The 20751-nt window shown below is 39.1% G+C and overlaps 2 protein-coding genes and 1 long non-coding RNA gene across 3 annotated transcripts in view; 2 read left to right on the forward strand and 1 right to left on the reverse strand.

Moving 5' to 3' along the window:
* Positions 1–12121, reverse strand: part of LOC122976363 (neuronal membrane glycoprotein M6-b-like) — a 42634-nt gene extending 30513 nt beyond the window's left edge. Inside the window, exon 1 of the mRNA XM_044344810.1 lies at positions 11661–12121. Within this exon, the coding sequence (XP_044200745.1) occupies positions 11661–11664 (4 nt within the window). The 5' untranslated portion in view covers positions 11665–12121. The remainder of the gene's footprint in view (positions 1–11660) is intronic.
* On the forward strand, positions 3512–19624 carry LOC122976399. The gene is made up of 3 exons (XR_006400928.1): positions 3512–3523; positions 3671–3674; positions 19390–19624. It is a non-coding gene; the product is annotated as an uncharacterized LOC122976399 (long non-coding RNA).
* Positions 19625–19801: 177 nt separating this feature from the next.
* Positions 19802–20751, forward strand: part of LOC122976624 (OX-2 membrane glycoprotein-like) — an 82156-nt gene continuing 81206 nt past the window's right edge. Inside the window, exons 1-2 of the mRNA XM_044345205.1 lie at positions 19802–20066; positions 20413–20703. Coding sequence (XP_044201140.1) covers positions 19802–20066; positions 20413–20703 — 556 coding nt within the window. The remainder of the gene's footprint in view (positions 20067–20412; positions 20704–20751) is intronic.

Below are 20751 nucleotides of genomic sequence, written 5' to 3' on the forward strand. Positions count from 1 at the left end.
AAACCAAGATTTCAAGACTAAATATATGAAGTGTATTATCACATATCACGCAGCAAATCCTCACAATTTCTAAACTAAAACCAGAGAATATTTGGTATTTATGCTTAATAGATGGCCTCAATCACTGACCAATTATCAAAATATTTGCAGATTATTTTTCTTTTGATGGACTAATTAATGAATCAAGTTTATGTTTTATAGTTTTGTTTAGCATTGGCATTTTCTCATGCTGTAAAACTTCACTCAAAGGGAAAGAGGGGAAGTTAGGCCATTAGTGTACTTGTTTAGCTGTAGATATGACGGACAACCTCATATTTTATCTCTTGGCCCACCCAGTGCATATCAGTTCATAAATGTGTAAACTACTGAACTGCATAGGACCAGTGATTTTATCTGGTTTTAATCTCAAGCAAACCATTTCCTGTTTAATACAGCGTCAAACACACTTAATATAGAACAAATAACAGAAACAGATTCAGGAAATGTATTCACAAACTGCAAAATGTGTTGTAACATTTTACATAACAGGACTGTGGGCTTCAGTTGGATGTTTTTTCGTTGCTTTAATGTTATTTATTGCAGTGGCTGATCCTCTTTTCATTAGAAATTAATTACTGATCAAGGAGTCCTAATCACATTTCCAATAATAGTAAAAATACATGTCTTCACTATGGTGCTCTGTGGTGGTTTGTGTCGCTGTTGTAGCACAATGGGAGCTCGTACAATAAGATTCTTAAACTGCAGGAAGAAAAATCTTTCCTCTGTTGTAACAATGAAGAACGCACACACATAAAACCACACAAACACAGTGACACCGACTCTAAACTGTCAGTTATCAGGCTTGAAGGGTGAATTTAAACTCCCATTTTTCTCTCAGAACCCCCATAATCCCTTGCTGGGTCACACAGATTAAGGACTTGTCCAGAAGATGAGATACAGTGCTCCCTGGCACTCTTCACCATCACCCTGTCACACACACATACACATGCACACATTCCCACACACACATAATACTCAGTGCTTGGACTCAGGCCCAAACCCCAAACTACAGTAATGCTGCATTTCGGCAATGCTTGATTTTACAGGTCCTTCAAATTTATACTAATTTTGTAGTAATTTGCAGGTATTTAATGCTTAATTTTTAGGGCATTTTACACAGAGGGTGGTGCAATTTGGTACAAACTGTAAGAAAAAACTGAAAAAACGTGAAGTTGGTTTAGTTGTAAATGTCAATTTGGTTTCAGACATACTGTAGTTGGTAATTTGCAAACATTTTTAATGAATTAGACTCTTTAACTCTTTAACTGACATAAAATACTTAGTTTTCAGTGTGTAGTTTGGTGTGTGAAACTACATATTAACACTTCTTAAAAACTCTATAATGAGCGCATTTGAGCATGCAATTTGTACCAAATTGCACCACCCTCAGTGAAAAATGTCCTAGAAATTAACTGTTAAATACCTGCAAATTACTGAGAATGAAATCCTGGAAATAAGCATAAAATTATAGTTATATATAAATATAATTATAGTTGCAATAGGGTACAGAAAGGTTTTTGAACCCATAGCTATACTAGCCACTCAGCTCCACACCAGCATTGCCCTTTTTATATATACATATATGTGCACACCCCCAGTTCCACCTGTCTGTGTCATTAATTGTATCCTCATTTGTCTCTTGTCTCTGTTCCTCTCTGCTGTTTCTCTCCTTTAAGACAGAAAAAGCACCAACCAACAAACCAGACCTTGATGTATCAGCCAGGGGAGAAGATTCACAAAATGCGTTTTTTAATAAATCAGTGTGCACACTATTCATAAGACACACTTACAGTACCTGTTTGCAACCAGGCCTTGTCCACTGAAGTAACTTATTCTATGTACTGAAGTGCCACATCCAACTATCACCACAACTTTGCAAGTGTGATGTAGAAAATTGAAGCCTCCAGTGCACATGTATTTTATATACATCTTAAAACATGTCTGGAAAGGACCTTTAACTATCACCAAGAAGACTTCTTGGAGTAGAAGTCCAAGAATAATATAAAAATCACTTACATAGAGAAATCCTCTGTCTCCCTCAAGCACAAAACTGTTAAATTTGATCAATTTTGGTTTTTTGTCATTAATATATTAACCTCCATAATTATCTAACTCATGTACAATTAATTATCCAAAAACAAACAAACATATTTAATATGTTCTTCCATGTTTTTTCTTGTTTTCTGTTATTATTTTTCCTCCCTTCTCTTAAGTAAACCAATGGCCAAAGATCCACTGCATACTTCAGCTCCACTGTCCTACTGAGGTGGGATTTGTACTCATGAAGTGATCAGGAAAAACTCATCATTCTCTCCCTTCGTCATAAACTTGTTCCATTTGCACAAGACAAAGGTCGGATCACTGATGAAAAAGTTCAGCATTTCTAATCTATACAATTGATTGGATAAAGAGAGAATGATTTAGCTTTGTGCAGCTACCTTGTGTGTGTATGTTTCTGTGTGTGTTTGGGGGGTGTGGACTCATATATAATCCCCTTCAGCCATATGACTACGCCTGTGTGGAGTCTATTATCCAGAAATGAGTAACAATAGAGCGAGGTTGAGACCAGACAAAGGACAGAGGCAGTTCACCAAAGATAAATCCATGAACACGGCCGACTATATGAACCTTAAACTGAGTTTTGTTTGTGTGCATGTGTGTAAACGCCAGATAAATGTTGCGTTTTGAAGCCTTATGTTCAGAGCTGACATTGCACTGATTGACTCTGCTGAATCATGTGTCATCTTGGCCAATTTTACGCTTCAGAAGGAGCTCAATGAGGGCTGTACTCCTGCTCGGCTGCAGAAACTTTCTTATCTGCCTCCGCTTAAAACTCTTGGCGTCCATTAAAGGGAGCGCCATGAGTGCCTGTCGAATGCCTGTCTCCCCTCATTACAGTGAGATAGAGTCGAGAAAGTGGAGCCCAAATGGGGTCGTCCCAAAGTAATGAGGACATTGCAGCTCCTTCATGTCATCAGATGTGGAGTTAATGGGAGAGAAGAAGAAGAAGAAGAAGAAGAAGAAGAAGAAGAAGAAGAAGAAGAAGAAGAAGAAGCAGAAGAAGAAGAAGAACAGTCTGTCTCTGGACACCTCTGTAATAAACAGCGTAATTGGCTTCAAATTTATTTCAAACTTCTGTTTAAAAGAAAGCCGACTCTCGAGATAGTGACATCCTCAACATCAGAGCAGGCTGCTTTCAGAGTGATACATCCTCTGCTGTTGCCATGGAGACGTGTAACACAGCTGGTAAGCTACACTGATTCAGATCTTTTTAGCGATGCTATCAGTTCCGCGAAAACTTCTCATGTGGCCTCGTAGCAGCCTGAACCCACCAAGAGCCAGAAAACCAAATTAATAAGATAGCCATGAAGAGAGGCTGACTGAAAGAAATCTTATCAATGCACCATCAGCGAAATGCTTTCTTCTCCTGTGACAGCGCAGCTCGAGGCTACAGCTGTTGACACGCAGCCAATGTGTTCCTCTTGTTGCTGATTTCTCAGGCTTTCTGTGCTGCTGTCTGACAACATTAGAGGGAGAATAATCTTGAGGACAGTTAAAATAGGTTGTAAATAAATAAGTTGTCCCTTGTGAATGGGAACAATCAGCAACAAGATGCATTGTGTTTTCTGAGTCTGGTCAAAATAAGACTGGTGGTGGTGCAGCAGTGAGGACTGTGTCTCTATCAGGCTAACAAGCTTTATTTTTAACCATGCTAGCGACAAGGGATGGAAATATTGGTTGGTTGGTCCACCACTTTGGTCGAGCTTGAAATATCTCAACAATTATTGTATTGAGTGCCATGAAATTTTGTACAGACATTCATAGTCCTCAGATGATGTATCCTATTTAGACTTTTCTTTCCACCTTGAAGATCATATTTGTGGTGCTGAGTGAAATTTCTCAACTACTGTTGGATGGATTGCCATTAAATTTGGTACACACATTCATTTCCCCCTCGGGATGAATCGTAATTACTTTGGTAATTCCCTGATTTTTCTTCTCGCTCCATCATCAGGTCAAAATTTCTATTTGTTTAACACTTTGATTTATGACTATATAAGAGCAAAACTTATGATATTTCCATCAGCCTCGGCTGTTCTTTGTTTAGTGCTAATTAGCATATGTTGGCGTGGTAAACTAAGATTGTTAGTATGGTAAATGTTAAACCTCAGCATGTTAGCATTTAGCTCAAAGTATGCTTTGAGGCTTTTTGGCCAGTATACTCCAATGGAATTGCTTTGGAAACCGTCTCCTTCCACACCTTTCTGATGTCAGATTATGAGGGGTTGTAACTTTCCGAAATGGACAATATGCTGTGATTGGCCAGCTGTTAAATGGAGGTTCCCAGTGCTAGAATTCATCAATGCATGCCTCAGAGTTTTAATTAGTGTCAGTTAATATTAAATTTTATTAAAGCCCAGCCATCCAATCAATGGATTAACAAAGATGCATCAATTCCTAGAGAGGTGGAAGCTCCCAAAAAACAAAAGGGATACACAGCATCAGAGAGCAGTAAAGTAGTTTAAACATCGGTTGTTGCTTCTTTATTCTGCTCCTTTGTCTCCTGTGTGACACTCAGCCCCACCACAGGCATCGTATTGACCTTTTAACTGCCTTCCTGACACGCTGCTCAAGACCATTTTATGCATCTCTTTTGTCGAGTGCTGACACTGTCTGTTAGGCTTTGAGCTCTGATCCCTGATGTTGACCTCGTCATGACCTACAGTATCTGTTTTACCATGCCTTGGGAAATCACTGCTGCGCCGCTCAGAGCTATTCGTATCTGTCTCCGTCTAATGCATGGTTCTAGGGCGTCGAGAAGGGGATGCTTCAGAAACAAGGGACTTGGAGACCTAAAATTGCAATCAGGTTGGATGTTTTTTGCAGCCGCCTGCACAATTTTGTCAGTTATGTTTAATAGTTTTACTGCAGCAGATGGAAATTTTATCCAAGTATTTTAGGGAAGTCAAAGCTGAACATAGTTCAATGTCCCACTTATCATCCTGTCATCACTATAAAAGAAGTCTGTTTATGTCTACAAAGGTTCTTTTAGCTGTCTTGAAATAAAGAAGTTGAAAATACATTCAGGATTTTGTACATTTTTCTTCTTGGAGTCATAAAACGAGGCCAACTTTCTCCCGCGAGCGACAAATTAGACGTCCAAGCCTTCTTGTTGATCATGCCTCACCCTTTATGTTCCTGTCTGTTTGGCTATTGATTTATCTGCCTCCATTAGTCAAATAGAAGTGTTTTATCAGTGATGCTGGAAACAGGCCATCACTTGAGTAAATATAAACATACAAAGACACACTCACACACACACACACACACACACACACACACACATACAGAAGCAGGCAGTGTCTCAGCGTCGGCTTTATGAGCCTCCCGCTGTCGCTTTAGTCTAATCCTTGCCATTTTAATGGGCTTCTGGCTTCCTCTAAAAGGGAAACCTTTGGCACAGAGTGGTGCACCTCGCATTATCTCGTTGCTCACCTGAGAGGATTCCTCTGATTTCGCTGCTATGTGTGTACGAAAGAATATGTATGTGTTTGTGCGTCTATATGTGTGTATGTGTGTGTGTGTGTGTGTGTGTGTGTGTGCATCCAGATCCGGGCCCTTAATCTGTGGTGGTGATGATGACCCAGTTTCGCCCCCACCCCGCCCTCAGCCGTCGGTCGCCAAGGAGACGCTTCCCTCTCATCCCTGAACGGAACCGTCGGATGCTGAGGTTAATCCATCTCAAAAACACACACACACACACACACACACACATACACACACAACCTAAAGATATCATAACTACAAGCACTTTTATTTAAAGATTATTCAGCTCAGTCTTATTGTGTTCAGGAGTTTTAAAGGCACGTTCTCAAAATAAAAAAGATGCTGAATGGGGTTTGTTTGGCAGAAGAGTCTCTCTCCTTTCACTATCTCTTTCTGTAACCCACAGTTGAACCAGGATGAAGGCAAACAGGCAACTTTAATGCAAATTCATGCAAACTAATCCCATCATGCTTCGTCATCATCTGTACGGCCTGAAACACCTGCACTTCTGTGTGCTCGCTGAATTTGCATGCCATTGAAAAGTTTTGCTTTAATGTGTAATGATTTTGGTGACAATGTTTCGGCCTCTACCTCTGTCTACTTCACACACACACACACACATACACACACACACACACACACACACACACACACACACACGCACAAAAACGCCTGACTGAACACCATGCCTCTATGAGAGCTGCGAGCAGGGATCAAATCAAAGTGTGGGTGCATCTTTGATATCTCACCTTATTTACAATATCTGACTCCTGTCGGTACGGATGGCTTAACCTACACACACCTCCACACTCACACACACACACACACACACATACACACACAAGTTCACACACCCATCCCCCCACTGCCCCCTCCGTCCAGCAATTTATCCGACGAGCTGCTAATCCCGCTGGCCCAGATTTGGTCAACAGTCTGCACCACATGTTGTTACGTTGTCATCCCAACAACTGCACACACACACCCCGTTCAAATGCCAAACACACACACACACACACACATATAAGTATATATCACTCCACCCCCTCTTAGACTGCCTTCTCGCATCATGTGACCTCTATGAGTCATGTGACTCAGGAGCTGCTGCACCTGTGACCTACTGTACTGTAGCGCAGCACACGCCGACAGCAATGTTGGAAAAGAGCTGCTTCCATCTACAGTATGCAAGCATGCTATGAGTCACCACAAGGAGGAAATGCAAAGCTGGGTGGGCTCATCATCTTCATCATCATCATCATCATCAATGCAGAAGTGGGAGAGCAGCAGGGGAGGTGAGGCAGAATGTCAATCCCCTGCTGTCTGTCGGTCATTTTTATTTTTTTATTTTGTCTATTTTCTGACTGCGTGGGCTCGTGTGATCAGATGTATGAGTGTTCGCATGTGCCGGGATCTGAGGTGACGCCCGCCTCGGAGCTTTGTGCATCTCTGCGTTGCCATGGCAACAGGTCCTCTCGACAATGAATGATTCCGACACATCCGAGTAGCCGTCGGGCTGAGCTAAAAATGCTCAACATGTAGAACAAGAAAAAGATTATAGCCTAAATATAAAAGCAGATATGAGGGGTGGGAGATGGGTGTGTATAGAAAGAGTATAGATGCAGGATTCAAATACTGAAAAAGAAGCAATGTTTTGCTTTTTTTTTGTCTCCGGCAGGCCTCAGTCAGGGCAAGGTCGACTGCAAAATAGTGAAATACAAAGATGTGATGCTGCAAGTAAAGATCACTTTTCTAAACATAAATAAAAACCAACATGCAAAAGGTAAAAAACACTCAACAGCAAAATTGTATTGATGCAAAATAACATCTCAATTTTGCCAACAGTAAACTACCTGAACATCAAGGGGTAAGTGTTTGTGATATATAGTTTGGTGCTAGATCCATCGTGCCCTAAAAGTGATCAGTAAAACCATAAAATCAATTCAGGGAGATGAAACACAGATGCTGGAGAAGTTGGAGCTGAGAGACATTTTTTGACTCAGAGAATGATGCCCGTTGAAGTGACACTAGATGAAAGCGAAGATGACATTCTCTAAATTGCTATAAGGGATGATTCATGTTGGAAATCTTCTTTAGCTCAGAAAACCACGGCTGAAAACACTCTAAACCAGGCCAGTGTGATGAATCAGTCACCTGCTCTTATCTGTCATGTTGACAGCTATTTCATAATTCTTCTCTGCACCTTTAACTTCTGTTATTTGTCAGTCCAGACTCTGCTATTGCCTTCCTGCCAAGTAGTTGTCCTCTCGTTATCACCTGATCAGCAACCCACCTGCACACCTGCTGTCAATCATCAACCCCTCAGTAGCCTATAAATATACGTGTACCTGCCCCTATTCCACAGTTCCTTGCCAGATTTTCTGTTGTGAAACTTAAACACCCGGTCATGCCAGCATTTAAAATGGCAAAAATTCACAGCAAATACAATTCATTCGAATAGAATCACTGCAAGCAGCAGATTTGCTCATCGGGGAGAAGTACATTCTCCCAAAGCCCATTGACAAACAACAAGCTCGCTTGACATGATGACCTTCCGGGGAACAGAAAGCCAGATAATCCACAATGGAGTTAGCTGTTGTAGCTTATTAGCTCTGTTGCAGCTTATTTAACCCTTCTCTGCTGGAGTATAAACTGCTTAACAAAAGAGGAATAGTTTGCAGATAATTATGAGACGAGTCACAAGAGCACAAATACATTTCATGAATGAACTGTCTGAACTATTGTCCTATTGGCTACAAAGCTAATGAGCTTGTTCCCTAAAGGCTGGACTTATTTTCCCCTCAACAGTTCTTTGTTGAATGAAATGATGTACATTCCTGAGTGGGGCTCCAACTAATGATTATTTTCATTATTGATGAATCTGCAAATCATTTTATTGATTAATCAGCTGATCGGTGTCTATAAATGACAGAAAACAGGAAACAGTAAATACCCGTTATAATTTCCCAGAGTCAAAGGTCACATTTTCATATATTGTTTCATAAGACATTCAACTTATTATCATGTATGACAAAGGAAAGCATTAAATCCTGAAGCTGAAACCAGCAATTTTTTGGCATTTTAGATTAAAAAAATAACTAAAATGACATTTCAAATCAAGATAGCTGCCAATTAATTCTCTGTTTTCTGTCTCATGTATCCTTATTTGCTGATGGCCTGCACAAAATTAGCACTGTTTCCTACTCCCAGTCTTAATTTCACCCTTGTGGTGTAAAGATCAACAGTTATGCCGGTGTTAAATCCACAACCTTCAGATTTAATTTATCACTTTCAGATAGTTTGGATAAAGCTGCCCCAGAGTCATATCAGCTCTCTCAGTGGATAACCAACTGTCATATCAGCGCCTTCATTTTCCATTTATTAACACTGAAATCAAAAGTTTTGAGCTTGAGAACTTTGAGGGTTTTGATTTCCATGTATTTTATCTTGTGTGTCATTTCACGTATTGTAAAGTAGATATACAGCATTATATATGAGCACAACTTAAATATGGGAAAGTAATTCACTTGTACAGTTTTCTTATGTATGTGACAAGCATTAAAGGTCAAATATAAGATTTAAAGAAGAAATGCTTTTGAAGAATTTGGGTTTCAGCATCTTCAGTCTAAAAATAAAAGCTTTCATAAACTTGCAAACTCAACACATTGATGAAAACACAGTAATTATAGCTTGTGTTCAGTTATTCCCAGACTGTTATTATAACAGTACTGCTGTAATTTAAGTGTTGGTATGCTAATCAGGTCAGTGGATCGTTCCACTTTCTCCTTTTTTTTTTCTCCCTCCAGCTCAGTGATCATTTATTCCTTAAGAATAAACCAATTCTTTAAAATCTGCAGCCTTTGAAGTCTGCCTGCTTGGCGGCTGTTACACTCAGTATCCATTCTGCAGATCAGTGCATCGCAAAACCACAGGAGAGGATGCGAGAGGATATGAGTGTTCACATACAGCCTGAGCGGAGACGAACTGCAGCACAGAGAGCACAAAGAGCGAATTCACGAAGGAGGACGCGCTGGGCTGGGGGGAGGAGGAGGAGGAGGAGGAGGAGGATAGGGGAGAGAGTAATGATGAAGACAATGAGCAGGGAGATGATGAGAGGAGCAGATGAAAGACAAGGATCATGATGCTGACGATGATGAGACCCAAGTAGTATTTTTCAGGGGGAGGGATAATAAAACAGGGGGGGAGCTGAAAGAAAAGAAGTTTACAGCAGCTTCCTGCAGAAAAATGGCTCCCGATCCCCATCGCAGTAAATCATGTCACTTGGCTACATCCTGTCTGTTCTCAACTTCTCACCGGCCTGAAGGCGATAAACAGCCCTGCTGCCTTATTGGAAACAGATGTTATGAATGGGAGAACCCCAGACAGACAAAGAAAGAGAGAGAGAGAGAGATCTAGAGGAGGAGGGCAGGGAGAAAACTCATGGATAGACATAGAAATGCTTGCTGGAAAAAAAAGGTTGGTAGCTTTGGCTCAACGTCCTAATGAGATCAAACTGAATGCTACTGGTTTCAGGTCAGCCTCCAGTAAAACGGAAACAATGCTGCACGTCTGCCAAGATATTCTGGCCTGATTACTTCTTCCCGAACAAAGTGGAAACCAGTGGTGTGATCGCATCTACAGATTGTTTTCTATGATTTCAACTGGTAGAAAAGTTTAGCTTGTTTCATTTTGATTTAGTGTCACTTTACCTATTGAACATTAAGCATAACAGACTTGTATTTGCAGTTTTTTGCAGTGAAACTGAAGTCCAGACTGTGGTTTGACCTTTTCTTCTTGGCTTTTCATGCTTGAGAAACTGTTGTTGTTAATATCAACATCTATCTATGCACCCATGAATTAATACTGTATACTAAACATTGAGTATAACCTTGTTTTTATGTCCTTTCCCTTTCACTTGTCTGTTATCGTTCTCATTTTTACTGTTGGAAGAGGCTTGTAGGTGTCATTCAGCTGAACACACATCCACACAATAGATAAACCAAATCTACTGTATGTTTAAAAAATACCTCATTTTGATCAAATTATTGCTGACATAATATATATTATGGGTATTTTACCTTCAAAATAGGTGTGTTTGAATGAGGCAAGTTGTTTTTAAAGTGCATATTGGCAAATTTCAGCAAACAAATGTACAAAACCCTTCACGTCTCACAGCACATGTCCACCTCTACACAACAACAGTAACTGTCTTCCGTGTTTTGAAGCTTGTCCAGCCTGTATAATCCTCTTAATCCAATCAACATCCACTCTCTCACATGAGGAGTTGTCGTGAGGAGGATGAGGTGAACGTCTCACGTCGAATGTACAGTCAGGCAATCTCACATTTTACCCTGCACATGAGAGGTGTGCGCGCTTGATGATTTCGTAAAAATGACTGACCATGAAGCTGCTTTACTGAGGCTGAATTGCCTTTGATATTCAGGTAAAAGTTACTAAAGGTATAACATCTTGGGAGAGAAGGAGAATGAATGGTGCATATTTTGAAAGAGGAAAGAAGAAAGAAAAAGAAGAAAAAAAAAGAGCAAATGGTAAAATCTTTATTGCTTTGTCAAGAGACCTTGGTCCTGTCTTAATCTTTTAAAGCTTTAAACCCTGGTCTGTTCAGTGGCATGCAACACACACACACACACACGCGCGCGCGCGCGGAGAAAGAAAGAAAGAAAGAATGTGGAGGCACTCACACACACATATAGCGGCAGATAATCGTGCATGAGCTTATTTGAATGGCGCAAATCTAAAACTGTCCCAAATGGTTTGGAGATGAGATCTTCCAAAGTGTAATACTGAAACGAAGTGATTAAAAAAAAAATGCAGGAAATTCAGAGTGAAGCGGTGAAAGTGAACAGACTGAAGTACGTTTGAGACTTTAAACTGATTATCAAAGATGCAAATTAAACCCAACCACACCGCGCGTCACGCAGAGCGCACGCAACCAGCAAATGTTCCTGCAGCAAAAACAGCATCCAGATGAAAAGAAACTCACAAGACGAATTTAAAAAGTGAGTCGATTTCATGCAAACTAAAGCAACAGACACAAATGTAGAAAATAGTCCACGTACCCATGTTTTTAACTCTCGTGGAAACTGTCCCTGAGACACAATGTGTGGCAAAGCTCACAGATGATGGTTACAGGTTGTATGAAAGGGGGGCAGCATGAAAACAACTGGACGTCCCGTTTTGGAACCAGGGGGGTGGAGGGTGCGCGATGACGTCACGGCCGGGGCTAGATATGGATCACCCCAATGCAAGTGTAAGAGCCATTTTTGTTTGTTAAACTTCCCGCCACTTGGGGGAGTAGTGCCGCTGTCAATTAGGCAGAAGTTAATATAATCAAGGGGTTACATGGCACAGGTGTTGTTGACTAGGGAGAAGCGAACCGTTTTTGACCGTGTGGCAATGATTGTAAATTAATGTTACGTTTCTTTTGTCTATGGGGAATTGACTTACTATAGAGAAAGTGGATGTACTCTGTTTCTGGAAACCCACGGACTGTATTATAAGTAATAAATAGCCTTTGTATTGGAAACAGTGGACATTTCATAATTTTTGTACGCATCAAAACAAATCAATCAGCAATCGTTGTGGCCTTTTTTGACAGGCAAAGGGGTCACTGCAACAAGTGTCTGTATTGGTTCAAAAGGAAAGTGTTAAAATGCGAAAATGTCAATATTTACCAAACTGTGGATCACTATTATTTATTTGTTTGTTTATTTATTCAATTATCACGTGATATTTTTAACTAATTACAGTGATACAGTTTGTTTTCAACGCCTGTAATTTGCATTAGCACACCTGTGATAAATTGAGTTTATCAGGCTCAATCGGTGAAACTGGTAGAAAGAACATTTACTTAAGAACTAAACTCAAATACAATTTTCATGCACTTTACTTGAGTATATCCAATTTAGGCTAGCCTACTTTATACTTTACTTTAGTATACTTTATACTATTTATCCAATAGTCAAATCCTGAAAAGTAACTCAAGCTGTCAAATAAATGTAGTAGAAGTAGAAAGTACAATATTTCCCTCTGAAATGTAGTGGAGTAGAAGTATAAAGTAGCATCAAATGGAAATACTCAAGTAAAGTACTTCAAAATTGCACTTTAGTATAGTAAATCTGAAATAGAGGAAGGTTGTTGAATAGAAAATGAAGGCACATAGTTTGGGGAATATATTTACAATAAGTAAGTAGGCTTCACATACTTGGAGTTAAAATTATACATATTCATAACTGAACAAATTAAGTAAATTACTCAATTTAACTGAATGTCAAAGGCGAGCAAATTTTGCCATGTATTAAGAGAGCTACAGTTCACCAACCAAACTATGAAAGGGGAATAATTATTCAGCACTTACGTTATCATGGACTCATATGAACGTAAATAAATTCCACACAAGATTAATTAGACAGAGTCCAATCTGGGTCCACGGGGCTTGTACATCTTCCCACTAGAAAAACTCCCACAGAACTCTGCAGCTATGATATCATAGCAGACTATCATAGGGCTGCTGCTTATAATTTCTGGGCCTTTTTTCACTAAATGTACTTTCACTTTTGTATATACTTGCTGATGATACATTTGTTTTACTTCAGTAGGATTTTGAATGCAGGAATTTCACTAGCTTTTTACTATTTTACTAGTATTTTTGTACTTTTACTCATGTAAGGGATCTGAGATGGATACTGACTGAATACAGTTCACATAAACTGACTAGTGAGTGATACACACATATTTTAGGTGCCTGTAGGAAGAATTATGGGGGCAGAATTGTTTACTGGCTTAATAAACCAAAGGCAACTGTCAAACTGACACCTCCAAATCCAAAAATTAAAATCAACAACAGGATGTGGATGTGAGGAGGACAATAGAGGGTAATACATCATCAAAAGATACAATGGGACAGAAATTCTGTATATAAATGTTTACTGTTTTGTGTTAAATACTTGATAAACTCTTTAGATTTTTCACTTTCCCTAAAATAAAAATCTGTTCATGTGCACCAACCTCACTTGGCAGGGTTAGATGGGGGTCTATCTCGACATCCACTGGATTAAAATGGAGGCACTGCCTTTTATTTACCTGTTGCCATGGTGACTTGTAGTATCGGAGCTCCATTGATTATAACTTTTTTCATTCACCACTTACACCCTTAACTCAGAGTGAACATACTCAGAGCTGATTGAACTGACTCTGATCCTTCCTATCTCGGGGTTCATCAACTCAGAGTTCAGGGTTGGACTCAGAGTTTGTTGAACCTGCTTTCTGGAATACACCCCTGATATCCTTTGATAGATACTATCTTTAATTTAGAACAGATCCAGACAATCCCATCCAGTTTTGTAGTCTGTCTAGCAGAATCCCATGATCGACAGTGGCACTGAGATCTAAGAGTACGAAGATTGAGACTTTACCACAGTTCGTGTTTATGTGGAGATCATTTACAACTTTAACAAGGGCAGTTTCTATGCTGTGGTGGGATCTAAAACCAGACTTAAAAACATCAAACAAGTCATTTGTCATTCGGTAGCTATTCAGTTGATTATACACAATTTTTTCAAGGATCTTACTGAGAAACGGGAGATTTGAGATTGGTCTGTAGTGACTCATGTTTTAGGGATCTAGATTGTTCTTTTTTGGTTATGGTTTTATGACAGCAGATTTAAGATCACTTGGGGAAAATACCAAACTGGAGGGAGCCATTGGCAATTTGTAGTATCTCCGTATTTAAACAGTTAAAAAGTTTTAAAAAAGGTTGTAGGAAGTGGGTCGAGACAGCAGGTGGAGGACTTGAGCTTCAGCTGTGGAGTCCACAGGAGCAAAGTGTGACATATCACAAGTCCTGTTCTTGTGAGTAGGTAAAACATCTTCTTTGCCAAAACTCAAAGAACTCATTTGTTTTCTGATGGCGGTGATTTTGCTGTTGAAAAATGTTGCAAATTCCTTGTATTTTATAGTAGAGAGTAGGTCAGGCTGGGTCACAGATGGTGGATTGATGAGCTGATCAAAAGTGAAGAAGCTGCAGGAGGTGCTGGAGAGCTGCACTAAGTTCAACGATGAGCTCCTGGAAGCCATTAAGACGCTGGCGAGTCTCAGAGAGGGCCTGGCCATCAGCCAGACATCAGATCCCTGCAAAATGTGCAAGCTTTTCTAAATCAGGAGGAATTAATTTTAAAATTTTGGTCACTTAGAAAAGTCTTGTTCAGCGTTTGATTGTACTAAAAGACCCTCTAAGGATTGGATGTTCAGTTTTTTTTTTTTTTAAAGTACATTTTGTTTTATTGGTTTTAGGCTTGTTTTTCGCTGGTGAAAAACAGATATTAGCATGAGCATTAGCATAATCACAGTTAACCATAGACTGTAAATGCACCATGCTAACCAAGCTAGCAGCTAGCGTTATGGTCAGCTCCACCCTCTCGTCCAAATATGGTCACTTCTGGCTCCACAAATCAAAGATGGCGATGGTCAAATCACTAAACTCAAGGCTTCAAAACAGCAGTCCACAAAGCAATGGATGATGTTACAGTGACTACCTCCATATTTTTTTTTTTTTACAGTCTATGATATCCATGAGTAAATTAAATGTCTGTCTGCTTAAGCCGGTTAAGTTATGTTAGCCCAATCAGCTAATTTTCAGCCAGCGTCTTCTGACTGACTCGTGCAGGAAGACAATTTTTTTTTGTTTGCAAGTGGCCATGGTATCAATGTAGCATTAGTCATGCATGCCAGCAAATAACAGCTAATATAGCTAGTTGCTAATGTTAGCCTCTTTCCTGCTGCACTGTCCACTACTCTCTTGCTGTCAGACCGATAGGGAATTGTGGTGGAGTTGTTAACGCTCCTTTCACTGGTGACTTTGTGTGTGAGGCCACATGGAGAGAAATATTAGAACACTTTCATCAAGTTGAAGCCATGGCCCTCCGACCCTGCTCATTCTACTTGCTCCGTTTTCTCCATTTTCATTGCAGTGTGCTCTTTAGCAGTCAGCTCCCCCTGCTGTCCATAAGGTGACTCTGGGCCCCATCCGTTTCAAACGCTTGCTTCAGCCTTTGGGCCACGCCTCCTCATTTACATACGGCTTGAAAAGCCAAATGTCAAATGCCTATAGAAAATGGAAAAGAAAAAAATTAAGTTTTTCTAAGCAAAAAAAAGTTTTTTTCTATTTAAACTTTGAATTTAAGTATTTCAATTTAAGCTTTTCCATTTCCCATTTTGAGTTTCATATTTGATGTTTTCCTTTTCTTATTTCCATTGCTATTTTAAATTTCATCTTTACAATTTAAGCTTTCAGTTTGAACATTTCTGTTTAAGCTTTTGCATTTTAAATTTCACTTTTTTCATCATCACTTTACATTTTCAAATGATAATTTTACATTGTAAATGTGCTTTTTAAGTTTAATTATGACCTGATTATTCATAGTAGTGTAGTCAAATCATCTTTTTAATTTTATCTCTTAATTTTCTTGAGTTCTTTCCTAACATGAAACTTAAGAGGAATTATTACTCAACTTTCCCTCATACTGTTTAGTAAACAAGATTTCATAAGAGATTTAACTATATAAGATTAGTAATTGTATAAAGGACAACAAACCTAAAGAGGTGTGAAAGTGGTTCAGGCGTCACCCAGAGCAGCATCCTGGGTTCAAATAGCACATGATTTCTCTTTCGCCCTTTCCTGTTGGCATGTATCCAGTGAAAAATGCAGGAAAGAAGATAAAAAAAGAACGTTATTGTACAACATTCCAGGAGCATTGTATGTACTTATGTACATTTATGTCACATTTCCTGAAGATATAAATCACAGGATGTTCCCTCAATCCTGATTCCAATTTCAGGATTACAGGCTTTGCTGTGATTCACAGATACGGTATGCAGTATGTGGTCATAGGTTATCAAGTACTGAATCCACCCTTCTCAAGCATAACATGTTACACTCCCAAAGTTGAAATGAAACGAACCATAATGAAGTATCTTTGGGCAGAAACGCAAAGGTTCATATCAAACAGCAATGTTTTTCTCTTTTGTAGAAGTTATCCCACAGTACTGAAATATGGTGCCAAAAGTAGCTTTTTAAATGTGTAAGATTTGCAATTATTGGCTGGAATCTCTCAAATCAATGTGGTATCACTGTAAGTAAAGTGGTAAATGGACCTATTATGGGATATTAACTCTTCCAAGTCCTGACTGGGATATCAATTAATAAATGTAGTAAATTGCATTATATTTGAAGGTGACTCAGTAGTGTTGGAAAGCCTTTATAGTATAATTCAAGTTTCTCAAAGCTTGTTACACAAAAGTACACAAGTACTATTTTGTGCATAAAATCTTAATCTGAAAATGAATATAGTAGAGTGCAATATTTCAATATTGCAATATTTATGGAGTAGAATTATAACATACCATAAAATGGAAATACTCAAGTGAAGGGGAAGTACCTCTAAATACAGCAAATGTAATTACAGTACACCATTGTCATATATATTTGGGGTTTTATCAGCTATATTGTAAGCTGAGCTCACAGAAATCCCCTCTCACCCAGTTTTACTTTTACTTTTACAGACCCTTAAAAGGCTGCTCTGCTCTGAACTGACAGTGTTGTTTGTACGTCTGAGAGGAAAATGTTTCGGCTCCTGATACTTACCGGTTTGCTGTTTAAGGGTGAGTGAAACTGAACACACAGAGGAGGCAAACAGAGATTTATAAAATGCCAATCAAAGGCATATTTATTAAGGTAACATTGATTAATGCATGGTTAATGTTATCATTCTTTTAATTTACATAAGAGTCAACATTATATTTTGCTGTTAATATTTGTTTTATTTTATCCTTAGTTGTGTCACACCTTGTAAAGACAGTTTAGATATGATCGCTGCAAACTATGACTATATGTTTGAGATATCAGTGCTGACGGTGGTTAAGAGGGTCCATGTGATTAATTAACTATATGGACGCTATGAAGAGCTGTACAGCTGTTCTGTCAACTGAGCACCCAGTTCTTCAATGAATTTGGTGCACAGCTTTATAGATCTGATGAAAAGAAAGCACTTGCATATTTCTGGCTTTGTGGGTACACACAGTTTTAGTCATGAATATACACAGAATTTTATGCATCTGTCCCCTGGTTGGTCTGCATCTAACCTCTGCCTCAGGCCTCCTGCTTTAAAGTTCAGCTGCTACACAGCCGTCCTAACACAACCTAAGACAAAAAAGCAACATCTGCAATTTATTAATTTTAATTACAATAAATAAATCTGTCTCAAAAACAGTTACTTGTTCTTCTGCCTGTTTTCTATGGTGCTAAATCTAGGCCAATAAGTTTAATAATTTGAAAAAAATAAATTGTAATTGAAAAACTAAAATTTGAAACTGAAAGTTCAAGTTTTGATCTTGAACTTTGAAAAACACAACAATGTATTCAAACTAAAAATAAAGGCTCAAATGCACTGAAAGCGTCATTTGACGCTCCTATGGCGCACTGCAAGCATCAGATTTGAAATGCCAACACCACAGAACCAACACAGATTTGTCATTTTGTTCTTTGTATTAACTGCTGCATTAGTTAGATGTAATGAATGGATGAAAAGGAGAAATGCAGAGGAAGAAAATGAAATGGAAACTCAGAGCGTATGTGTCCACAGTAAATCATCTGTTGACTGATGGTTATTTATTTGTGCTTTAAAACGTAACTGCAGTAAAATCATCAGAATATAGGCCTAACGTTTTTCTTCTGTCATGCAGTCGGTGGGACTGCATGGGGGGGGGGGGGCGCTGAATGTTGATGTGGTTCCTGTTTTTGTCAGAATGGTGAAGTCCAGACTGCTGGTAGAGTTACCATTATACTGCAATTAGTGCCAAGTACGGTCTAAAACAGCTTGCTAAATGGAACTTTGGCACTGCATCAGGTTTTTTCACTGCCAGTCATGTGAATATGCAGCCCATTCTCACTCCCAACTCGTCACATACAGAAGCTTGGTCAGGGCCCCGTGGCGTCACTTTTTAATGCACTGCATACCCCTTTAGCGTCATTTTTCAACATGCAGGTTAGTCCGATAGACTTCTGTTGAGCTCCTACACCATCTGAAATACACGCTATGAGACCGATGACGTCTAAATAAGTTGACAAATTTCAGCCTGGTTGCCAGAATAAAACATTGGCATTGTACATTTCTGCAAACCACAGATACGTTGAATATCTACATTTCAACACCTGTAATACGGAGCATATTAACATTTCAACAATACGTATCATATCAACATTTCTGAAGTGACGTACTTCACACGACATCTATATAAGTTGACTTTCTCTGGTGGATGGCTTGTAATGTTGGGGAAAGTTAGAACTCAGCACAGAACACGGTTCAAGACCACCTTGCCGTTTTGATTTTATTTTTTATTTTAACCCATGATCTTTCCCTAACTCTAACCAAGTGGTTAGGGGTACCCAGTGTGTTAAAAAATGACACCACGGGGTCCTGAAAGAGCTTCGGTAGAGATGGGAGTGAGAACGTGTTGGAATATGGTGTATAGAAAGTGTTGAGTCATACTTCTTGTGGTGTAATATGAAAAATTAATTTAAACATATTAGACATATTTAAAACAATTTATTCAAACGACTTCCAGAACTGAATCAAAATTATATCTAACATGAAAAAGCTTTTCACTTCCTACACTTTTTAGTTTGAATACATTGTTGTATTTTTCATAGTTGAAGATCAAAACTTGAACTTAAAGTTTCAAATTTTAGTTTTTCAAATGATCAAACTTATTGACCCAGATTTAGCACCGTAGTTTTCAACATCTGTGTTCACCACAACAAACCAGCAACACATTTATGAGTCAACATGAAGCTTAAAGTGACTCACACTCTTTTTCACTTTTAACACCACTGTTCAGTCTCTATAATAAAGTTTAGTACTTTACCTGCAGCCTGTCCTACTTTGAAAAGCAAAACTATGTTTGCTGAAATAAATCATATTTCATCACTGAGTTGCAGTTTCTGCATTACATTATAAATGTATTCGAGCAGTTAAGTATCAATTTATAACAAAAATTGTGTTTAAATGTTCACATGAACCTAAAGTTCACACACAGTTTAAACCCCATATTTCTTTTCCTCCATGCAGGTCTAACAGCTGTGATACAAACACAGCAGACTGTGATGGCAGCAGTAGGAGAAGATGTCCATCTCAGCTGTCAGCTCATGCAGTCTAGAGATGTTCTTCAGGTCACATGGCAGAAACTTTCACCTGATGGGAAGAAGAAGAATCTTGCCTCCTACAACAAATCATTGGGACAAACAGTGAATGATGGTTTTAAGGGGAAAGTGGAGTTTAAAGATGCTGGACTGCAGAACTGCTCCATAGTTATCAGGAAGGTGATGGATCAGGATGAAGGCTGCTATCTCTGTTTGTTTAACACGTTTCCTGATGGTTCTCTGACAGGCAGAACCTGCCTCCAACTCTATGGTGAGGACTAGGGCTAAAACTTATTTTCATTGTTGATTAATCTGTTGATTATTTTTTCAATTCATCGTTTTGTCCATGAAATGTCAAATAAAAAAATTCCCCCACCACAAAATTCAAAAAGTGCATTTATGTTCATGTACAGTATTTTCATTTAGAGCTGCAACAATTAATCAATCGACAGAAAACTGAAACAGCATGAAAGTGACAGATGCTGCATCACCAGTAGCAGGTGATTCTTTCTAGGCCAAACAAACTAACATACTGGACACAAAGTATCATGTCGAAGCTGATGTCTTTGTAAGAAATGAATTCATGTGAAACAGTATTTAATGTTTTGTCTTTGCAGAGCTGCATGAACCCATTCTACAAATCAGAGAATCAAACTCTACTGAAGAGACAGTTGTGTCCTGCTCGGCCACAGGTCGTCCTGCTCCCACAGTGACTCTGAATGTCCCACAACAAGACCTCTACTTCTCTCACAACAGCACAGTCAGTGTCACCAACACCAACGGTACAGTCACCGTCACCACTACAGCTGTGCTGTCTGGTTTCCATGGAAACGGTGCACAGGTTGGATGTGCAGCACGACTGCTCTCAGTCCCTGAAATTCAGGTGTTTAAGACGATTCCTGCTGATGGTGAGAAACACTTTCAAAACCACAGATTTACAGATAGATCATTATTCT

This window comes from Thunnus albacares, chromosome 24 (assembly GCF_914725855.1).
Source record: "Thunnus albacares chromosome 24, fThuAlb1.1, whole genome shotgun sequence".
Classification (NCBI taxonomy): Eukaryota; Metazoa; Chordata; class Actinopteri; order Scombriformes; family Scombridae; genus Thunnus; species Thunnus albacares.